The sequence below is a fragment of the Hipposideros armiger genome, unplaced genomic scaffold (genome assembly GCF_001890085.2).
Source record: "Hipposideros armiger isolate ML-2016 unplaced genomic scaffold, ASM189008v1 scaffold_34, whole genome shotgun sequence".
Taxonomy (NCBI): Eukaryota; Metazoa; Chordata; class Mammalia; order Chiroptera; family Hipposideridae; genus Hipposideros; species Hipposideros armiger.
The window spans coordinates 1,346,891-1,368,070 of NW_017731384.1; the positions used below are offsets into that span (position 1 = coordinate 1,346,891).

General features: G+C 45.3%; 1 protein-coding gene across 1 annotated transcript in view; it reads right to left on the reverse strand.

Moving 5' to 3' along the window:
- Positions 1-21,180, reverse strand: part of MARCHF10 (membrane associated ring-CH-type finger 10) — a 77,013-nt gene that overhangs the window by 9,366 nt on the left and 46,467 nt on the right. Inside the window, exons 6-9 of the mRNA XM_019637640.1 lie at positions 13,770-15,189; positions 9,198-9,364; positions 6,699-6,808; positions 289-402 (exon numbers count right to left, since the gene is read on the reverse strand). Of these exons, the coding sequence (XP_019493185.1) occupies positions 289-402; positions 6,699-6,808; positions 9,198-9,364; positions 13,770-15,189 (1,811 nt within the window). The remainder of the gene's footprint in view (positions 1-288; positions 403-6,698; positions 6,809-9,197; positions 9,365-13,769; positions 15,190-21,180) is intronic.

Below are 21,180 nucleotides of genomic sequence, written 5' to 3' on the forward strand. Positions count from 1 at the left end.
AGCCTCAGCAGCCTTGCCAGCCTCTATTTCGGAGGGCAAATATTCCTAGAGACTCACTCGCCTGTGTGACCACTAATGACCATTTAACGACTACTCATGTTTAATAGTAAGCAGTTATGTGATTATCACTTACGTTTCAAACAGCAGCCACTTAGTTTTAGTCCTAATGATGACAATGCCATGTCCTACCAAGTGACCGTGAGGACCTCAACAGATTGCACATCTAGTAAACAGCGCTGGAGGTTTCAGGGCCTGCTGTCCCGTGGGCCGGGTCAGAGCCAGACTTACCTCCTCTCTCACGAGCCGGTTGTAGTTGAGTCTCATGAGCTCTGCGAACCGCTGCTTATAAAGGTGAAGCAGCAACATCAGGTACAAGCCTGAATTCATCAGCTCGTTCTGTGCCTACATTGGGAAGAAAAAGTTCTTAAGTTCACCTACAAAATACTCATGAGCTAAACCAGGGGTCAGCAAACTGAGGCTCGTGAGCCACATGCGGCTCTTAGGATACGTTCCGTCTCAAAAGTTTGCCGACCCCTGAAAATCATGGGGTGGAGGGTGACAAGGCCAAGAGGGGACAAGATATAAGACAAGAGCACAAGCCCCAAGGCCAGGCCTGCCCTTGAGGGCCAGAGAACAGAGCAGGAGGGCATCCCGGGTGGAGGCCGTGCAGCCATCCAGGAATTCTTCACAACCTACGACAGAACGCCCTGGAAGAGCCGTGCCCCAGACTCAGTTCCATACCATGAACACGTATCGAAAAGCAACGCGTTAAAGCCTTGAGCTGAGTGTTGTGGGGAACAGTGGGGAACACGGGCAAAAGGTCTCAGCTCCCTGCTGGGACCCCATCATCTGATGTGGGAGAGAGCGGCTTGTTCATAAACAGCTCCTGTACCAGCTGGATATGTCAGCCGGTGCTACAAGAGAGATGCAAAGCGGAAGAAAGAGACTGCCTGAATACGACACGGGGCAAATTTTTTAGATGGTCCTTAAAGGTAGGAGGGACTTTGGTAGGTCGCTCCGAGAGGTGTTAAGGGCCTTTCAGATGCAGACACTGAATGCCAGTAAAGGCACAGGGGTGGAGAAAGCAGAGCATGTATTGGGCAAAATTCCCTCCTCACTGGTGTGTGTGGAGTGTCGAGGGAGGGTGTTTTGGACTTAACATTTTTTTTTGGCATGGGCGGGGGAGATGGTGAGGTGGGACCATGCTAGGCAGAAGTGAGGAGTTTGGACGTCATGCTGTATGTATGTATGTATGTACGTAGCTACTGGCCTCTGGTGTCTTAAGAAGGTAAGCTTCTCTGTGGGAGAATCTGGGACATAGATGCTGTGGGGGCATCTCCCTTTAAGATTGGACTTAACGATGGTCCCACCTACGGTCTTCTGCCCAGGCTGGTCTATTACCATTCAACCCCCAGAAAGTGGGTGCCCGGCAGGATCTCGGATGACACTGTGAACCTCAGGGCCTTTGCTTGTGCTCTTCCTCGTTTGGTCTGTTGGCTTGTTTTTGTACCTCTGGTTTGAATGGCCGGCTGTGTCCACAATTTCTTTTACTGCTGTCACACCATCACCTCCTAACCATTGTCCCAATTATTCCTTTAGTCCCTGACTCTGAAGCATTGGTCTTTAGTTTATACACTGCATCTTGCACGTGTTAATGTTTTGGCCTTTTCATGGTGGGTGGGTTGTGTCTTATTTTTCTCACTGGTGCTTAGGACCTGGGGAGGGACACAGGGAGGATCTGGCCGTCTGGCTGACCATGGCTCCTCTGTCCTCAGCTCCTTTGGCGGTCTGTGCTGCAAGGCCTCACCCTGTGGACGCTTCATTGACCTTCAATAAATTAGTGGCATTAGCAACCACTCCTCCCCTCAGCCACTTGAATGCCCCATCTGTCCTCACGCCCAATCCCCACTTGGGGGAGGCCTTGGGAATGAGCCAGGCTGTGCTCAGGAAGCCCCAGGGGACGAAGAACCCCAGCAGAGGGCATGGCCCGTCACATCACCCTTGGGAAAGGTCTGGACTGTGACTGTTATCCCAGGGTAACTGAAGCTTGGACTTGACACAGTGACTGCCTCAGCGCCTCTTCCTTCCTCCTGCAGCAGCCCGAGGTGCTTTACAGGCCTATCTCCAAGTTCCTATTCATTCAAGGGCAGCTCAGGAAGCTAGCACAGAACACACCTCGTCCAGGATGAAACAGCTGCCAGGAAAGGTGCCCAGGCTGAGCAAGGAACGATGTGCTTGCTCTTCCTTCTGAAGCGGGGTCAACGATGGACCTTGGTGACCACCAGCCCCAAGGTCACTGCTCAAGGCCCCTCCCCCGCCCTACAGACCCATCTTTAAAGGCTGTCAGCCACTGTCCTTAGCAGTTAACCTCCTATTTTTAGCCTTTAGTCATATTTTCTGTGCTCTCCTGATCTTGGCCTGGAGCCAGCAGAGAAGAAGTTGCTTGTTTTCCCTTTTGTTTTACTGTTTTAATTGTCGCCGCCCACCTTCCCCATGAGTCAGTGACTGCTTTATGGTCTGTCTCTCAAGTCACCTCCTCTGGGAAGCCTTCCTAGCCTACCTTTTAGCTCCTCCACGCAGACCAAGCCTTGTCTCCTGTTTGCTTTTCTCAGCAGTGGTGGCCTCCTACAAGCTGCCGATGGTTTTCTCTCCCTCGCCCTCTTCGCCAGTAAGCCTTTTATGCTCAGAGACACTCGGAGGCATAATGGCAAATCAATCAGCTAGAAAATGGCTTGGAACTATCAGGTTTGTCAAAGCATTCAGGGAAATCATTTACTTTTTATGACTCAATAAGGCCCGGAGGCATGCAGATGGGAAAATATCCACTAATGTTTTCTGCAGATCATTTGAAAAGTCACTTCTAGCAGATTGTGTCTCTTCTCTGGTCTGTGGGAGGGAGCCTGTCACACGGCACCATAAATCTCACTGGCCGTGCTCCTTTATGTGCAGAGCTTGTGACGCTCCACAAAGGGGCTGGGCCAGCCAATCCGGGCAGGCATTTCAGAGTTGAGCCAAGTCATCCTTATACGCCGAGCCACAAGTGGGAGGGGTTGGTTATCAGAAAGAGTTCCACGGTGGTTTGTTCGGCAAGGGCAAAATGAGCTAGGTTTCAGGAGTGTTATTTACTGGGCTACTCCTGACCCACCCCTCCCCTGACCCAATCGTCTCTCATTTTGATGCCCAGGTGCAGTGTTGGGTGGGAGAAGAAGGTGGGTGGGAAGAGCGAATGGGAAGACTTGAAAGGGAGAGCCTGCAAAGCAGTGGTCAAGAGCTCTGGAGTGGTCAGCCCTCCTGCCAGATGTTTTCCTTTCTCCTTCCCTCTCTTCATTGTGTTAATATTCATTTCGCCCGAGAGATTTGGTACCGATGGAAATTCTCAATTTAATCCACTCAAAGAAGCAGGCAGCCTGGCAGGATGTTCTATCAAGTCTTCAAATATGTTCAAGAGATGCTCCCAAGTGCGAGGGTGATTAGGTGACTGCGTGTGTCCAAGGACATCTGCCCGTGGTTGGGATGCAGCGAGGCCAGGCCTGTGCTTCGGAGCAGTGACAGCCAGAGCCCTGCGGAGACCCTCCTGAGCTGCAGTGCCAAGATGGCAGAAGCACTTCTCCATCTCACAGTGGGCGTGGGGCCCAGAATGGGCAGCCTGGAGCCAACAAGGACTATGACTTCGAGCAAAGCGTTTTAATTGTGCATGTTGCTCATGGGTTCTCAGGACCATAGTTCTCCCACCAGGGTGGGTCCGTCAGTCTGGTCTCTACCTGTGATTATAATACAGGGCATCTTCAAAAGGCTTCGATGGCCTGTCCAGCTCTTACTGAAACTAATTTCAATGCTTTTCTGCTTCCAAGTGGAGTAATTATTGTGCTGGATATTTTCTGATTTCCCCTCCAGGTCTACTTGCAACCCTGCTCTGTGGCCTTGAGGCTGATCCCGGTGGATTGCACTACCTAGGTTCCTTTGTCCTCTGGCTTCCCATTGGGTTTGGCCAAAGGGAGGGGGGTGGGAGGAGAGGGAGGCTGGGCTAAGCATTCCCCTTGTTCCCTCTCTGCTGGGCAGTGCTGTGGCAGTGGCTACTTCCCTCTAGTTAAGGTCATAGGCTGTTGATTCTATAGCCACGGCCCTCCCTACCCTGGTAACTGTCCCCTCCCCTTGTCACTTCAGGCCTCAGGGTGATCCCTTTTGGCAGTTTTATATGCTTAGTCATATAGTTCATTTCTTTCACTGCCCACATTTTCTGCCCTTCATTCAGCTCTCATTGCTCACGCCTGGTGAGTGTGCCATCATCTTTTTCCTGCCCAGACTCTGGCTGAAACAATCACTTTCACAGTTCTTTTTAGAATGTGCTTATAGCTGGTTATCTCAGCTGGTAGGATGCAGTGAGGCCAAGGATACGGGTATGACCCTGCATGGGCCAGTTGTCTTGGTTCAGGGAGGGACTCTAGCCTGGTCCTGGTGCACTTAGCCTTCTCCTTGGAGTGCTGAAGACATTGGGCATCCCTGTGGCTGTAATGTGGCACTTCTCATTTACTGAGAGTCTTCTCCACACAGGCGTTGTATTAGGTGATGTACTCGGGTCTTTTTCTACATCCAACCCTGTCAGGTAGGAATTATCTCCCACTTCCTACAGATGAGAGAGTTTGTGTAGTTTCCCCAAGGTCACACAGAAACTTTGGGGAAGGGAATAGGATTTAGGTTCACATCTTAGGCCAAAGCTGGTGTGCTTTTCAGTGGGGTGGGCTGCCTGGCTTCATGAATGCAAATGTTTTAGTACAAATGGAAAAATTTGCTGTTAGCAAGTCAATTCTACAAATACCACTGATAAACCAACAGTCTATGGTGGCAGCAGCAGCTTGGCAAAGGGAGAATGATGTGGAAACGCTTGGGCCAAAAGGGGTGTTTACTGGACGAGGCGTTCCCCTGGGCTGGATATTTGTGATGTCTGCAGACCATTCTGGCAGCATTCCGGGTAACCCAGCCTTGTCTCGACACGTCCTTCTCAGGAAGTCCGACAGGCTGTTTCCGGAAATAATCTATTCTTTGAGATGGCTGCAAGGAACCTGTCGGCACCCAGGCTGGCACCCTGACCCCAGGCACTCAGAGAGTCTGGTTCCTTTCAATATTTTGACTCCAGCGTCCTCAAGGACCAAGAATGCAAACCACTTGTTCCTCATCTCAGACCCCAGTGCCTGGGGGTTATGACAGAGTGATTCAAGACCCTCAAAATGTATGGACTCAAAATACTGAGTTTATTTCTCAGGAAATGCTTTCTCCCTCTCTCCCTCCCTGACTCACTCACTTCCTGTGCCCATTCTCTGCACTGCTGGTGTGGCATTATGTCCATTATCTCAAACTTCTTAGTCACACTGTTCAAATCCCCATTCTTATCAATATTTTGTTCTTTTGTCTAGCAGCCTCAGGATTTTAAAAAAGTAACTACAGAATTGCCCAGACTCACATGCACCATTTTGACTCAGCTGTGCTATTTGCAAAAATAAAAAAGGTCTGGATATAGGCTAATGATCTGAGAGCCGAAGTGACTCCTCTGAAGGGTGACATTTTAGTGGTTAACAATGATTTTATAGTTTTTAAATTACATGCTTTACAGTCGTGATTATTAATCATTTTCCCCCTAATCACGCTGTGAGGGAGGTCAGCCTGAAATTATAATGGTAATGTGGGCTATTTTCATTTGATAAATATTTATTGACAGCTTATAATGTGCAAGGCACCTTCTAGATCAGTGCCACCCAACAGAAATATAATGAGAGCCACAAATGCAAGCCACACATGTAATTTGAAAATTCCAAGTAGCCACATTAAAGAAGTAAAACAACAACAACAACAAAAAACCTGGTGAAATTAATTTTAATATATTTTACTTAACCTAGTATAGCTGAACTATTATCACTTCAACAAATAATTAATATAAATTTATTCACGTGATACTTTACATTTTTTTTCTTGTACTATGTCTTTGAAATTTGGTGTGTATTTAACACAACTTGATTGGAAGTAGCTGCCTATACGTCAGCCACATGTGGCTTGTGGCTTCCATATTGGGCGGCGCAGTTCTAAACAGGTTGTTTGCCTGAGAATTGGGTAATTAACTATCATTCTGGGCATAAGTCACCTACCTGCCTAAGGTTAACTAACTCCTTCACAGTATTAGAATTGCAATCTCCAAATGTCCCAAGAGAGAGTTCATTCAGTAGGTGTTAAAAAGCACACAGTAGGTGCTTACTACATGTTCATTACCCTTGAGTTAAGCAGTTTATTACCCCAGAGTTACTTGATATATAAATTGGGGACCATTTCCTCCAAAACTCTGATTTTCTTTTTTCTCTCTCTCTTGTTGCTATTAAACTTAAATTCCTTCAGCTAATTTGGTCGCAGAGCTCACCAGACGTTTCCTATTTCTATGTCAGCTACTGCAGCTTCCTACTTTTGTCCCAGACAGCAGCGGGACCTCAACCCAGGATGACCAAGACTTTCCAACCCTCCAGTGGTCCAATTTAGTAACAGATCTTCTCAAAGAAGTGAACTAAATAGACACTCCCAACTCAATGCCATGCACAGACAGGCCTCCTGCATTCCTTGTGTCAGGGACACAGCTTTTCCCTTGTCTCGTGCCTCTCACCACCGACCACCGACTTGAGCCTGTGGCGGCAGAGTGGGTGTGCGCATGCGTCTCTTACCCGGAACTGCTGGTGCTTCCTGTAGAACTCGGTCAAGTTCAATTCATCCAGATTGACCAGGAGGCCTTGCTTACACATCTCGCAGGTCTTCACAGTGCCTAGATCCGCTCCTTAAAGGGAAGAATTATTTGTTACATATGACCCTGGATCTTTTTGTGTTGACATTTTGAGAGCTAACTTGTGTGTGTTATGAATTCTGAGTTTCAGTGACCTTCTTTTTGAAGTCAGCCATCTTCCGTAGAAAATGACCTTGAATCTGAAATTGGAAAAAAATTTCCTTTGGAATCATTTTCATTATGCAAGCTTCATGTAAGTGAAATCCCATGACTTTTAAATAACAGGTCTTGCTTTCAGTTTAAATATAAACACATTGGTTCATCAAATTGGATTTGTTACATGGATGTTGACAGTCTGTGACACAGGTGTTTGCAAAAAGAGGAAATACTGGGCCTATGTTTTTGCTGTTTTTTTTTTCTTGCAGATCTAACACGGGTCCAAGGAAATAAATTAGTGAGGACCAAATTAATGGCAGAATCTATCCTCAAGCAATGGTTTAAACATCTGCCTTTACTCCCACGCAGGTGACTTCCCACCTGAGGAAAGTGAGGGAGCCAGGGGCCATGTGTGGGAACTAGCACAGCAGTATCTGGGGCCAGCCTGTGAGCTCAGCCACATTTGGGAAAAAAAAACATGAGAAGGTTTCCTTTGTTTCTGTGTGTGTGTGTGTGTGTGTGTGTGTGTGTGTGTGTGTGTCTTTTAAACATGCATTCTAGATGAGCATTTTTGGGAAAAAAAAACATGAGAAGGTTTCCTTTGTTTCTGTGTGTGTGTGTGTGTGTGTGTGTGTGTGTGTGTGTGTGTGTGTCTTTTAAACATGCATTCTAGATGAGCATTTTTTTCTCTGCTTATCCTATTCCCAATGCAGAAGTGGAAGATGCAGACAGACCTGTGGCTTTTCTATCTGGGCAAACATTCTGTCACATGTCTTGTCCCCCGTGTAGTTGCTGCCTTTTGGCCTATGATATGCTGGTGTTTATTTTATACATTAGAGACTAGAGGATGAATTAGTTACCTGCATTTATTTAGTAAAGATAGGGTTTGTGCAATCTCAGAGCCCAGTTCTATTTCTCCCCACTGGGGACATAAAGAAATAGTAAATAATAGAGACTTTCAAAGGACAAGGATGAACAGTGATCCCTTATCTGTATTTTGTTTGCTCGGGTTTTTTTTTTTTTCAAGTATCATTCTGTAACGCTTTAGGCTATTGAGTGTCCCATGTGTCTTTCAGTCTAATCCTGCTCAACACACCCATACTACTGCCAGTATTGATAAGCATTTAGCAGCACATTTATCACGCATTTCATGAGTAATTTTTTTCAGTGCTAGATGTTTAATTGGCCTAAATTTCTAGTAAGATCAAATATTTCACGACAGAGGCATTAGCAGCCGAAATCCACTTGTTTCTTTGCTTTCTGAAGGACGGACATGCATTTAAGCAGCGTGGTCCTTAATTTCTCATGCTCAGAAAGATGCATATATGGTAAAAGGGCCTCAGGGAGGAGGCAGTTAATGTGATCATCTCACATGCTCATTCCTCTGATTAAATGGTGTTCTGTTCTTTGTGAGGGGGCACAGCCATACCTCATGGGGACAGGGGAAAGCTCTTAGGTCTCCCGGGCTGCCTGGAAGGATGGCCACTAAGGAGGAGAATATGGGAGAGGAGAGAAATAGGATCTGGCTAGGGGGTGAAAATTTTCAGAGAGGTGTGTCAAAGGCATTGAAACTATTTTCTAATTGAGTTGCTCTCTGCATTGGTGTTACATGATTTTTTGTTCAAGTTGCACTCATTCCTAAAACAATGTTTTAAAGACGCCTCCTGCTCTCTGCCCAGAAAACTACATCCAACTTATTAGGTGGGTGTATTTAGGTTATAACCTCCCCAGGGCATTGAAAAGGGGCTTTACACCCAGTTACAAGACCTGTTAAAGACCGCACTGACCAAATCAGCACATGGAAATCTTTTTGTCTAATATGGTTCTAGAAAATTCAATCAGTGCTCTTTTTCTATCCCTACTGCAAAAAGGCAACTTTGCTGGGTTTCTTCAGCGACACCCTACTTCCCCACAAATAAAAGGAAGCAGAACTGCTTTTGCCGGCTGTCTACAAGCTGGCATGGTGGCCGTGTGCTTGCTGAGGTTCAACCGCTGACCCATTTCTATCTTCCTCCGGGGCGGCACTCTTAGCATCTCTGCTCAGGTGTCAAGCAGGGGTAGCATTCAATAGCGTATGGTCCAGGATTCTTCTCTCAGATGTACAAAAATATTCATTTCCCTCCCATGATTTAAAGAGAGCATCTTGCTACTATCTGTCAGGGCTGTAAGCAAGAGCCCTGGCCCTATGGAGGAGAATGAGCTGTTGTCAAGGTCTGAGTCCCATACCGTGGTGCCTTTTACTCCTTCCATGCGGGAGCATGTTTGCCGCTCTTCCTTGCCCACCTACCTGATGTTATTTTCACGTTCAGCCACTTTTTCAGGCACTCTTGATGAACGAACCGCAGGCTCCCCACACAGCCGCAGGGCTCCAGGAGGGGGTTGGTTGGGGAACCCCTTGGTATCTGACAGATGCGACACAGGTCTCCCTCCTCATCTGAGTCGTCTTCCAGGAGACTAAATGGAAAACACGCCCTTGTGACTAGGAGTTGACACCTTTGCAGTTCTCACAAACACCAGTTCCCAGGGCCTTAACAGAGGCTAGGGGAGAGAGCATCCCCCCCACTGCCAGGGCTCTGGCCCCCCCACCGCCACTGCTCCCTTTGACCCTACTGAAGGTTCTTCTAGGTCTGGTTACTGCTGCTAGGTGCACAAATTCTTATATCAGGCTCCTCTGCAGATATTGCTATAGGTGCGCTGGCCAGGAGAACCAGCACTGATACCACGAGTCTAGAGGTGTGGGAAAGGGCTGCCAAGGGGAACTGCGGAAGAGGCTAGGAGCCCCTCTCCCTGCCATGGTCACTGTGACTTAAGCTCCCCAGGTCTCCGTTTCTTCATCTGTAAAGGCATGGTGATACTGATACTACTGCTGCCTACTACACAGGGTGGTGGGCAGGCTGGATGCGAGGATGATGTAAACTTATTCTGTAAACTGGAAAAGGCATCCAGTGTCTGGCAAAGTATCTGCACGTAGAGATCACCCAATAGATGCTGGGCAGGAAGAATGATGAACCAGTGAACCAGGACATGAGCTCACCAACAACACAACACTTGCCAACAAATTATGCCAACATTCCAGAATCTGGTGAAGATGAAATTAATGAAAATGTAAGCAAATATATTCATGTCTAATAAGTGGTGAGCGAAGAATAGTTGGTTGATGTTCATTTTAAGAAGCCTAAGGTTACTTTTTTTGTTCTTTAGAATCCTCATGGGACTGGGGACTCTCTGGTCAAGGAAAGGAAGCTAAAATCAAAGAGACTAAAATCAAAGGAGAGGAAGAAATGAGCATTGCTCTGGATGTAGAAGTGTCTGCTCAGTGTCTTGGGTGACCTTCCTCCCTAAGAAATTGAAGTTCAATGAAAAAAACCAGAATTATAGTTTTCTGTTATGGACACAAACAAAAGAAGAGATACACTATGTTTATCAAAGAAAGACACAGTATTTCCAAGATGTCAGTTCTCCCCAGGATAACCTATAGATTCAATGCAATTCCAATGAAAACCCAACATGCTGATTTTTCAACATATATAGTCAAGGACTTTTAAGGAACAAAGTGGAAAGGGAGGCTTTGTACCATCGGTTATCAAAACTTACAAAGCTGCAGACATTAAGATGGTGTGGTATTGAATTAAGGAAAAACAAAAAGGACCAATAGGACAGAACAGAGAGCCCTGAAACAGAGGCATACATTTATAGGTATGTTACATGACAGAGGTGGCCTGCAGGTCAGCAGGGAAAGCCCCTGAGACAAGTGTGTATTCATAAAGTATACCTTATACCACATATTAAATATCACTTCACATTTAAATCCAAAATCCATTTCACTTAGTGTGCAAAGTAAAACTGTAGAGGTTTTAGAAGACAATAGATTTGGAAAGGATTTCTTAATCTAGACAACAGGATACAAGTCACAATCCAAAAGAAAATAGATACATTTGGCTATGTTAAAATTAAGAATTTATTTTCATTAGAAGACCTCAAGAAAAAGACAAACTACATATTAGGAAAAGATATTTCCAACACATAATGGTCAAAGATTAGTAGCCAGATTAGTAGTCAGAATATACAAAGGACTGCCCAAACAAAGGATTTTCTAAAAGAGAATAATTTATGTCTTGCAAATGACAAATATTTTTTCAGAAGAGGAAACACAAATGGCCATTATCCTTCAAAAGGGCACATGAAATGCCTAACCTCTCAACAGTCATGAAAATGTAAATTAAAGCCATGGGGTGACTGGTTAGCTCAATTGGTTAGAGCATCGTGCTGATAAAACCAAGGTTGCCGGTTTAATCCCCGCATGGGCACTGTGAGCTGCGCCCTCCTTAAAAGAGTGAACTATGCCATTGTAGCATGAAAGCAATGTGTAAACAATGACCATGGCTGTTCCCTAATAAAGTTTTTTTTAAAAAGCCACAATATCATTTCCCTTCCATCAGACTGGCAAAAATTTGAAGAGCCAGTCAATACAAGAGCTGGCAAGGATGGACAACAGTATACCTTACTGGTGAGATGATACATTAGCATTATTTATGGTGATGGAAGATGTGCTATCCGCCAGCCCAGCAACTCCACGCCTAGATAAATAATATCCCAGAGAACTCTTGCCATATGCACCAGGAGACGTTTACAAAAATGTCCACGCAAAGCTGTTTGCAGGAAACAGCAAAGAACCCAAATGTCCATCGATAGGAGAATGGCTGGATTGGGGTATATTCATATAATGGAATACTTTGCAGTGGCGAAAGTCAGCAATTTCAAGCCAAAAGTATCAACAAGGATGCACCTCGTTAATGATGTAAGGAGAAAAACCAAGTGGCAGAAGAACAGATATTCCATTTTTCAGAAGAATAGATATTCAAAAGTAATAGGGACATTTCTATAAAATTTAAAAATACACACTATTGTTTAAGAGTACATATATTCATATGGGAAAATCATAAGGGAAAAAAACTAACAACAAAATAAAAAGCAAAGGATGATAAATGCAATGCATGAGTGGTTTCCTGAGAGTGGAAGGCGATGAGAGGGAGGAGATGAGGGAGGGAAGGGAGATAGGCGGGTGAGGGGCTCACCAGCTCCAGCAATGTTCTCTTAGCTGGAAGGTGGGCGCAGGGATGTCTGGGTTTTGTTTTGTTTCTAATTCTTTAGAGTGTACATATGTTATATACTTGTTTGTAGGTATTAAAGTAACTAACCGAGGGAGGGGTTTTAAAGAGTGTAAGTGGCATTGAGAAATGGGCTTGAAATATTAAAGTAATGCATATTATAAAGTATGAACCAATGTTCACTTAACATTGCATTTATATGCAAAGATAAAAGAGTGGAAGCAGTTTTGAACAGTGCTTATCTCTGGATTATAGGGTTACAGGTGATTTTTCCTTTTAAGTTTATATTTTCAGTGTTTTCTAAAATGAATACTTTTGAAATAAGAAAAGCATAAGGTTGATTATATACAGAAAAAAGAGAGCATCTGATAAACAATGTACACAAGTAATAGCTGTTTAATGCATTACTGCACTACTAGAAGTAGATGCTTTTTAAAAAAAAGAGAAATCATTTTTAGCTCCAACGCATCACTTCAGGGTGGTGGAAGTTCAGATTCTCGACTTCTGAAGTTGTATTTTTGGGTAGGGGAGGATTGGGTGGGTGTGAGGTCTTTTGGCTTTTAACTATGGCTCTGTCTTCTGGTAGTTTGTATAATATGGAAAAGAAAGGTGAGGCTTACTAGAAAGTTGCTTCATTTCTGCTGTTGAATAAAAGGCATCTAGGAGTACGTATGCATTCTATGTCCTATATTTTTTTCCTCCTTGTTTGCATTTTTAATTCATTGCTATGGAGTTTTCCCACTTACAAATAAATACCAATAAGATAATTAATGGCCCAAATGAGCCATGCTAACATACACACAAAGGGCTCAAATTCCAAGAATTGATTTCCTGATCTGTAAGCCAAAATCAGGACATGGTAACACCTATCATAAATGAAATGGTACAAGCCTGACATGATGTTTAATGATGGCTTTAAAAAGTATCCAATTTCATAGTTGTGAAATGTCCCAATATCAACTCATAAGGAAGAAAAGATAAAAGAAAAGGGTAATTTAAAAAAGATCTTATTTCTCTCTCATACATGAAAAAGAGCACATAAAACGGAAGCAGTGGTTACCCCAGCATGGCCCTTCAGAGAACTGAGCTAACTATGGTAACTGTTGGGGACCAGCCTTTTAGTTTACAAGATTCAAATTCTAGAGCTGTTGGTTGGATTTGAGAAAAGTCCCATGAGGGAGAGCTGGTGAACTTCAAGTGCTGAATGGCTCATTCTTTGGGGAGATAGCAACCTTTTTGTGAAAAATCTTGGTTCCTAGGGCTGGCTGAGTGGCTCAGTTGATTAAGAGCTTGCCTAAGAGTGCAAGCTCTGAGCAACAGCATTGCTGGTTCGATTCCCGGCCCAGGCTGAGCTGCCACTGAGCTGCCAACAGGTGGCAGGATGGCTCAGCTTAAAAAAAAAAATCTTGGTTCTAATTGCCAGCAAGAAATTGTTGCTGTAGGGAGCAGTAAGAAACCCTTTTATCTAGGAAAATTGCCTTTCTTAAACTTACAGTATTCAAGGGAAAAACACTCTGGGAATACTGAAGAAATTGAGCTGGAACACCAAACTTTTCTTTATAGAGACATGTATTGTTAAGAGCAACAAAATGGACAATTTTCTTGATATAAGCAGCCATTAAAATGTCAAGGAAGGGCCTAACTATGATCTAAAATTCCCATGACCCTCTAATGAAAGCACGGCTTATTCCAGCATTGGAAAAATTGAATAAAAATATATGTATTTACATATAACTATGAAAATTCCTCACCTTTCTTGCAATTTCTTGAGTTTCTCAGCGTCTGCCTTTATTTTTGTGGCTTCCTGTGCATCTGTGAAACCAGAGACTGCCATTCTGTTCCCATTACCATTTTGATTTGGGAAATCAGGCACTGCAAAGAAAGTGAAAGGTGTATTTTCTTGCAGGGACCCAGGCCCGTGCAAGTGGTCTTGTAAGTTCACTCTGGGTGCAGAGGAGCTGGAAGACTCCACCAAGGACAAGCTGCTTTGAGGATTTAGTAACAAATCTTCTGTACGCAATGGAGCCCCCTGAGGTTGGTTTGTTAAAGTCATAGCTTCTGCTCCCCTGACATCAAGTTCACGTACACTGTTTACTGGAAAATAACTGTGGTTTTCAGCATTGGCAAATAGATTCCTATTTCTAATGGGGGACAGTGGTCGAAGCACATTAAACCTTGAGTTTCCCTCTGGGTTTGAACTGTGAACTAAAGTAGATGTCATTGACAAGTCCATTGGAATATCATCTCTCAGGGCAGAATGCATCAATGATCCAGGAGTGTAATAAGATGAATGTATTGATGATCTTGGAGCTGTTGGTCTGGCAGAAAGAAAACAATCAAGAGAAGTGCTAGAATTGTTTAAATAGATTTGCCAATCTCTTTCATAATCATGGATCCCAGGCCTATCTTCCATAGAAGTGCAATCACTAAATACATCTTCAGCACTGAGATCATCATCTAGACTGCTTTCGGACTTGGTGTCCCATGAATAAAAGGTCTTTTTCTCATTTTCACTGTCACTATTATCATTCTCCTTAGCAGAACCCTCATCAGGCAGCCTGGGGTCTTGGAACACGCTCTGCCTGACAGAAGGCTGCTCTGTCACTGGCTCCACAGCATTGCTTATTCTTGGTGAGCCATAACTGGACCCACTTCTTCTTATAGAATTAGCTCTGCAATTTTCAGGATTGTCTTCAGAATTTTTATTTTTGGCCTGAGTGGCTGATGTTCCAAGAAATCGACTTCTCTTGTGACTGGAAGGAGAACAGGGTGATTGCATATCAGCCAACAGAAGTTCTTCCTCCATGTGGATTTCCTCTTCAGTGTCATCATTTTCTTCTCCAGGGCTTAATGATAAAACAGAATAAAAATCTTCATCTCTGAACCTAAATGGCACCCTTTTGGACCCTCCCATGGTGGCGGTTATGAGTGGTGACCCCAAGGACTTGCTCAATACTTGAGGACTGTTGGCTCTTTGGAAGGCCTGGGATAGGGCTGGGGGTGGCTCATTCTGAGAAAGAACACTCAGGTCTCCTCCCTTGGCTTTCTCAGGGGTATTCTTGGTCATTGTCATTAGCGGTGAGGATGAAACTAAGTTTCTTCTCTCTCGACTTGGCCTCTTCAGCTTAGCGTCACTTGCCCACATTGGGCCTTCTTGTTGAACTACTGGATCTGCATTGAGAAAAGACAAGTTTATCATTCTACTATAGGTGCTCATGAATGAAAGTCTTCTTAAAGCTAAGGGTGAGAGTCCCTTAAGGCAACAGATAAGCCTTAGAGAAGAAAATATGTGTGGTCACAATGGCTGGAGGTACAAGAGGAGTGCAGTAGAGTTGGCTCCATTTTACTGTTTCTGAATTCTCCTTTGTACATGTCAGGTTGGTTCTGGGAGGAAGGTGAGAGGGGGGGTGTTATAGATCCTTTCTGCAGAAGCTTTGGGAAGACTGTCCAGCCCGAAGTCAGTCAGGACTGACGATGGGTAAATCTCTCAAATGCTGGTTTTTGTTCCCATATTTACTGTAAAGGAAAACCAGCACTCCAGGAATGACTTCTACAAAAACCACCAGTGCTTTTGCATCTGAATTCACTCAACAAACGTCCATGACACCCCTGCTTCACACACAGCTTTACAAAAATCTTGAGAAAAGTACAGTCTACCTTGGCAGATTGGGAGGAAGTCTCTAGAAGCTGGTGCCCAGTTAAACTGATGATCTCTAACTACATCTAACACTTAGTGCAAATAAAAATCATAACTCTCTCATGAAATCATTACCTCTTCTTTGTCACTAGCCCCTAGTCAATGTGTAACTTCTGGTTATAATATAATTCCTCCCCTCTGGGCCCTGAATCAAAATTATGAGGAGATGTAGAGAGAGGAGAGAGGTAAAGTACCCATGTGAGTAGGAATTTCTTCCAGTGAAATCCTTTGGTGATAACTCACCTTATAAAAATAATGAATAAGCACTATTTATTGAGGCCTTATGCTCAACGGGCCGGGCACTGTGCTGTGTCACATACATTTAGGCTCGCAGCCCTAGGAAACAGGTGCTGCAGTCACACCACATAAGGAGGGCACCAAGGCTTAGGAAAGTCACATGACTTACCCAAGATCATATTTCTAGAGTGAACACTTGAACTCAAGCCTGCTTGATATACGGTTTGTGTTCTTAACCACTACCCTGTGTTACACCTTAAGAAACTACTGAAGGGCCGGCCAAGTGGCACATTGGTTAAGAGCTGGCTTGGGATGCCAGAAGGCCCCGGTTCGGATCCCACATCTGAAGGCCAGTGACACTGCCCTCTACAGCTAAGATGCTGAACAACAGCTCAACCTGGAGCTGGGTTGCTGTGAGTCACTGACGATGGCGTAGGCTGTAGCCCCTGCTTCAGTGGGTTGCCATGGGCTACCGTGTGTAGCCAGCAGCCAGCGTGAGTGGCCTTCAAGCCGCTGTGAACAGCTGTCCAGAAGCCAGTGACTGATCTGCCTTGCCTGGGAAGAGCGCAATGATGGTGCCAACTTGGGCCAGTGAAGCAACATCCTCCACAACTGGACTGAAGAACAAAAAGACAACAACTTGTCTGTCCCCCTTCCCCCAATTCCCCAATAAAAATCTTAAAAAAAAAAAAAAGAAACTACTAGACTTCCAACTTCCTTGTGAAAATGAGAATCCATTTGATTCACTGTCGTGTGTGTGTTGTTGAGGTTTTTTTTCTTTCTTTCTTTATCCTCTTGACATAGCTAGGACACTGAAAGTACGTCCCTGATCCCACTTACTTTTGTTCCCTCCTCTGCTCCCCTCACTGCTACCCTGCAGGGTCTGATGAGTCGCTGCTGCTGTCCTTATCGTTTGGTTTCTAAAGCGGTTCACCCTGTGGAGTGGACATGGCTCTACAGGTTCGGGAAGGCCTGTGTGATAACAGCTAAGGCAGATGAAATGCAAATCCTCTGAGTGTCTGGCTCAGCCAACGGCCAAGTTAATACTGACTCACTTTAATTGAGGCCTCCCAGGGGAGCACCAGCTCGGGTCTCTAACATCCTGATATTCTGTAAGCCTCTTTTACTGTGAACTGCATGGGACACTCAGCAAGGCAGTGCGAATCCTCAGCTCTTCTAGAAATCATTTATGCTCTCCTATCAGGCCCCTCACGGGTTTTATAAGCCCTAGCAAGGGACATATCAGTGATCCCAGAATGCTGTGAGCGTCTGGCTGTGTGTGTATAGGGATGGAGCTGGGGTGCCCACCCAGGCTGGGCTGAGTGCTGGAGCTTGAGTCTGCTGCTCATTTCCTGAACACACAGAACCTGCTGGGTGGCGGCAGCTGCCCCCTCTGCCCTGAGCCAATGTAGTTCAGGCTTTGGGAGACCCCTAACGGGCAAAAGAATTAGCTAGGGCAGCTTCTCAAAAGCAGAAACTGGCAACTCGACAGGAACCATAAGCTTATTTCACGGAAGCTACCGAGCTGTCACCTAGTGGCCCTGGCCTCTGGAGCAGGAGAAGTCACAGGCTAAGTGCTGCACTGCAGGTCCTACGGCTCCCCAAACACCCCTGGGGAATACATTCCACCCTTCCTTGTCACCATAACTGCCTTCCTCTTTAAAATTCAATCAGTGCCTCTCTGGGGTGTGTGTGTGTGTGTGTGTGTGTGTGTGTGTGTGTGTGTGTGTGTGTGTGTTTCCCCTAAAAGTGGCAGACTGTGCCATTCTATACGTGTGCTATTTTAACCCTATTTCTTGTGTCTATCAAATAGGGAGCATATTTCATAGCTCTAGGCCTGGGAATAAACACCCCGTTTGGTACGCCAGGGACATGCTATTCATAGAGCAGCCCCACAGATGCTGCGATGCCTCTGGGAGGCTCTGCCTGGCTCCAGCTGTGAATGAGTGCCTGCCATTCCCAGCAGTTCAACTAGGTGCCACTGCACAGTCTAGAAGCAATGAGAAGAAACCACAAAAAGCACCCGTCTGCCCCCCAAGACTATGCTTTTGGTCCAGACTTCCTCATGTGCTTGGCTAATAGTTTCCTGCATTCTGACGGCCATACATTTTTTTTTTTAAGATTTTTATTGGGGAATTGGGGGATGGGAACAGCTCTGGGGAATTGGGGGAAGGGGAACAGACAAGTTGCTGTCCTTTTGTTCTTCAGTCTAGTTGTGGAGGACGTTGCTTCACTGGCCCAACTTGGCACCATCATTGCGCTCTTCCCGGGCGAGGCAGATCAATCGCTGGCTTCTGGACAGCCGCTCACTGCGGCTGCTGGCCGCTCACGCTGGCTGCTGGCTGCTGGCTACACACGGTAGCCCATGGCAACCCACTGCAGCAGGGGCTGCAGCCTAGCCATTGCCGGCGACTCACAGGAACCCAGCTCCAGGTTGAGCTGTTGTTCAGCATCTTAGCTGTGGAGGGCAGCGTCACTGGCCCTCATATGTGGGATCCGATCCGGGGCCCTCTGGCGTCCCAAGCCAGCTCTTAACCATCGCGCCACTCGGCCGGCCCGGCCATACACTTTTAACTGTTTTCCTCTGGTTATAAAAGTAGTCGATGTTCCTTATAGAAAATTTGGAACATGCAGAAGAGGATGAAGAAGCAATAAAAACCTCCCATAATCCAAAACTCAGAAAGATGACCATTGAGACTGTTCTGGAATTCAGGGGTGGGTTGCAAACTCAAGACCCCTGGGCTATTTTCATTTTGCAGTTGTACTTCGGCTCAGCATTCGAACTGCGAGTTCACGCCTTCAGGTGCAGCTTGTATGTGCTGGTTTACCCTGGGCCCTGCAACCCTGGTTTTATATTTTTCCTGCCATACCTGCCTATTCCCTGAAGGCATTTGGGTCTCTTATCTAGAAATATTGTTTTAGGAAACCAAATGCGGATATTGGGGCATATACACCTTAATGTTCTGCTTTCTTTCCCTAAAACTTTTATTGTGAGCATTATCTCCTGCCATTAATTATTCTTCAAGAGCATGATAGTAATCACAGTATAAGGGTACATTATAATTATATAAATGTATTATCATTTCTTTAACTCTTCTCATATCCTTGGGTATAAAGATGGTTTTTTTAGTTTTTGCTGCTACAAATTACACTGTGATGAATGTCCTTGCTTGTACATCTTGGACTACCTGTCTTATTTCCTTAGAATAGCTTCATAGGAATTGGAATTGCAAGGCCGAAAGGTACAAACTTTCTAAAGACTTTTGACACACGTTGCCAAATTCCAGTTTGTACGAAGTTGCTCTACAGGTAGGATATGAAAACATCGCTCATGACTGCGCCACTAGCAATGCACGCCAAGGGCTTGGCATAACATCTGATACAACAGTGCCCAGGAAATGTTCGTTATTAATTTCACTATCAGTATTTGGTAGGCCAAATTTATCTCATGTAATTTTATATGTATTACTTAGTGAGGTTGAAGTTTCCCCCCACCCCCCAGATGTTTATTAGCTACCTGCGTCTCTTCTGTGAAATTGTCTGCTCGGCCTCTTACCCATTTTTCTGGGAGGTATTATTCATGGCTTTCTCATTGATTTGTAAGCGCTTTCTACATATTGCCTCTTTGTTACATTTGCTTCAAATCTCTGATACAATTCAAACATCTGGCTCCTGCTCCAATTCACGCAAACCACTTTAGAATATGAGAAAAAGAACAAAAGAGAGACTAGTGTGGAAATAATTAGGGAAAGATAAGGAGCCCTGAGTATAATAGAAAATTGGGACAAATGCTCACTGAATCTCAGGATAATGGAAGGTGTCTTCTGGGTGCAGATGGAGGGTTGTATGAGCGTCATGAGTCCAGGAACATTTCATGCATGGGGAACCTCACCTTTCAAATAGCATTCAAGAGTTCATCGAGAGAAATTGGGACGTGGCAGGAGAGAAATAAGCAATAGTTCACTGCCCACTATAGCCAGGTGCTGGTCAGTATATTATTTCCTGTAGTTATTATAGCACTGCAATGAGGTAGGTTTCATTATCCTTATTTTAAGACAACGGGACTATAGCCCAGAGTGACTACTTGATACCCAAGGCTCCACCACTAGGAGGAAGAAGAGTTGGAATTAGAAGTGAGGTCTGCCCTTCCTGACAGGAGGCCTTATCAGCGGTTCTCAACCTTACACAGGGGTCGCCTAAGACCATCAGAAAACACATATTTTCGATGGTCTTAGGAACCGAGACACTGCTCCTCTATCTGTCTCCAGGCCCACATGCAGATATGCCCACATACGAGTACCCGGCGACCCCTGTGAAAGGGTCATTTGACCCCCAAAGGGGTCGCGACCCACAGGTTGAGAACCGCTGCCTTAGATCATTGGGGCCTGTCGATGTCTAGGTGCTACAGGTTCACATATGCTCTAACTGCCCCTACTTCCAAGCCATCCAAATGCTATCGTCTTCTATAAGTACATGTGTCCATTTACATATTTTAAAATAAAGGCTACTATCTTCTGTGGGTGGTGAGGAAGTGTGATAATCAGTGGCTCCCCCAGGGGGGAGAACAGGTCCATGGCAAGGTTGGCTGTCAAGTGTGGCTTTCCTTGAGTCCCACGAGGGCTCCTTAGGCCCTGCCCTTCTGTCTGCCACCATAGGAGAGGGCAACATGGTTAGAACAGCAGCACAGCTTAGGCCTTAGGGTGAATGCTCAGGACTGAAAGAGGAGGTGCCCACCCAAACCAGCATTTTGAAATGAAGCATATATTCATTTTGATGTTATTTCTTACACATTAAGATCTTGACGCCTTGGATCAGATGGGAGAAGATCTTTGCGGGATGTGAACAGTCTGCCACCCACAACATACCCACCCACCCCTCCTGGGAGGTAGGTGGGAACTGTGTGGCTGAGTGAGACATTCCCAGAGCTGCAGACTACTTCTCCACCCCCCACCCCTGCCCCAACTCCAACAATCATCACCCACCACCCAAATGCCCTCTCTGGAAGCCTCACGGCAGGCACCCACTCAAAACCATGCACAGTCACGCTTATGGAGTAATGACGGAGAAAAATAAAAAATAAACTCCCCCCGCCCTGCCTTTCCCCACCAACCTCCCTTGGAGAAGAAAACTAAATCCAGTGGTTTGCTTTTAAGACCTTGTAAGTGTTTCATTTTAAAGGGCACTCCCCTTCACATAAAAGCACAAGTGCCTAAAAACCCTATAGGATT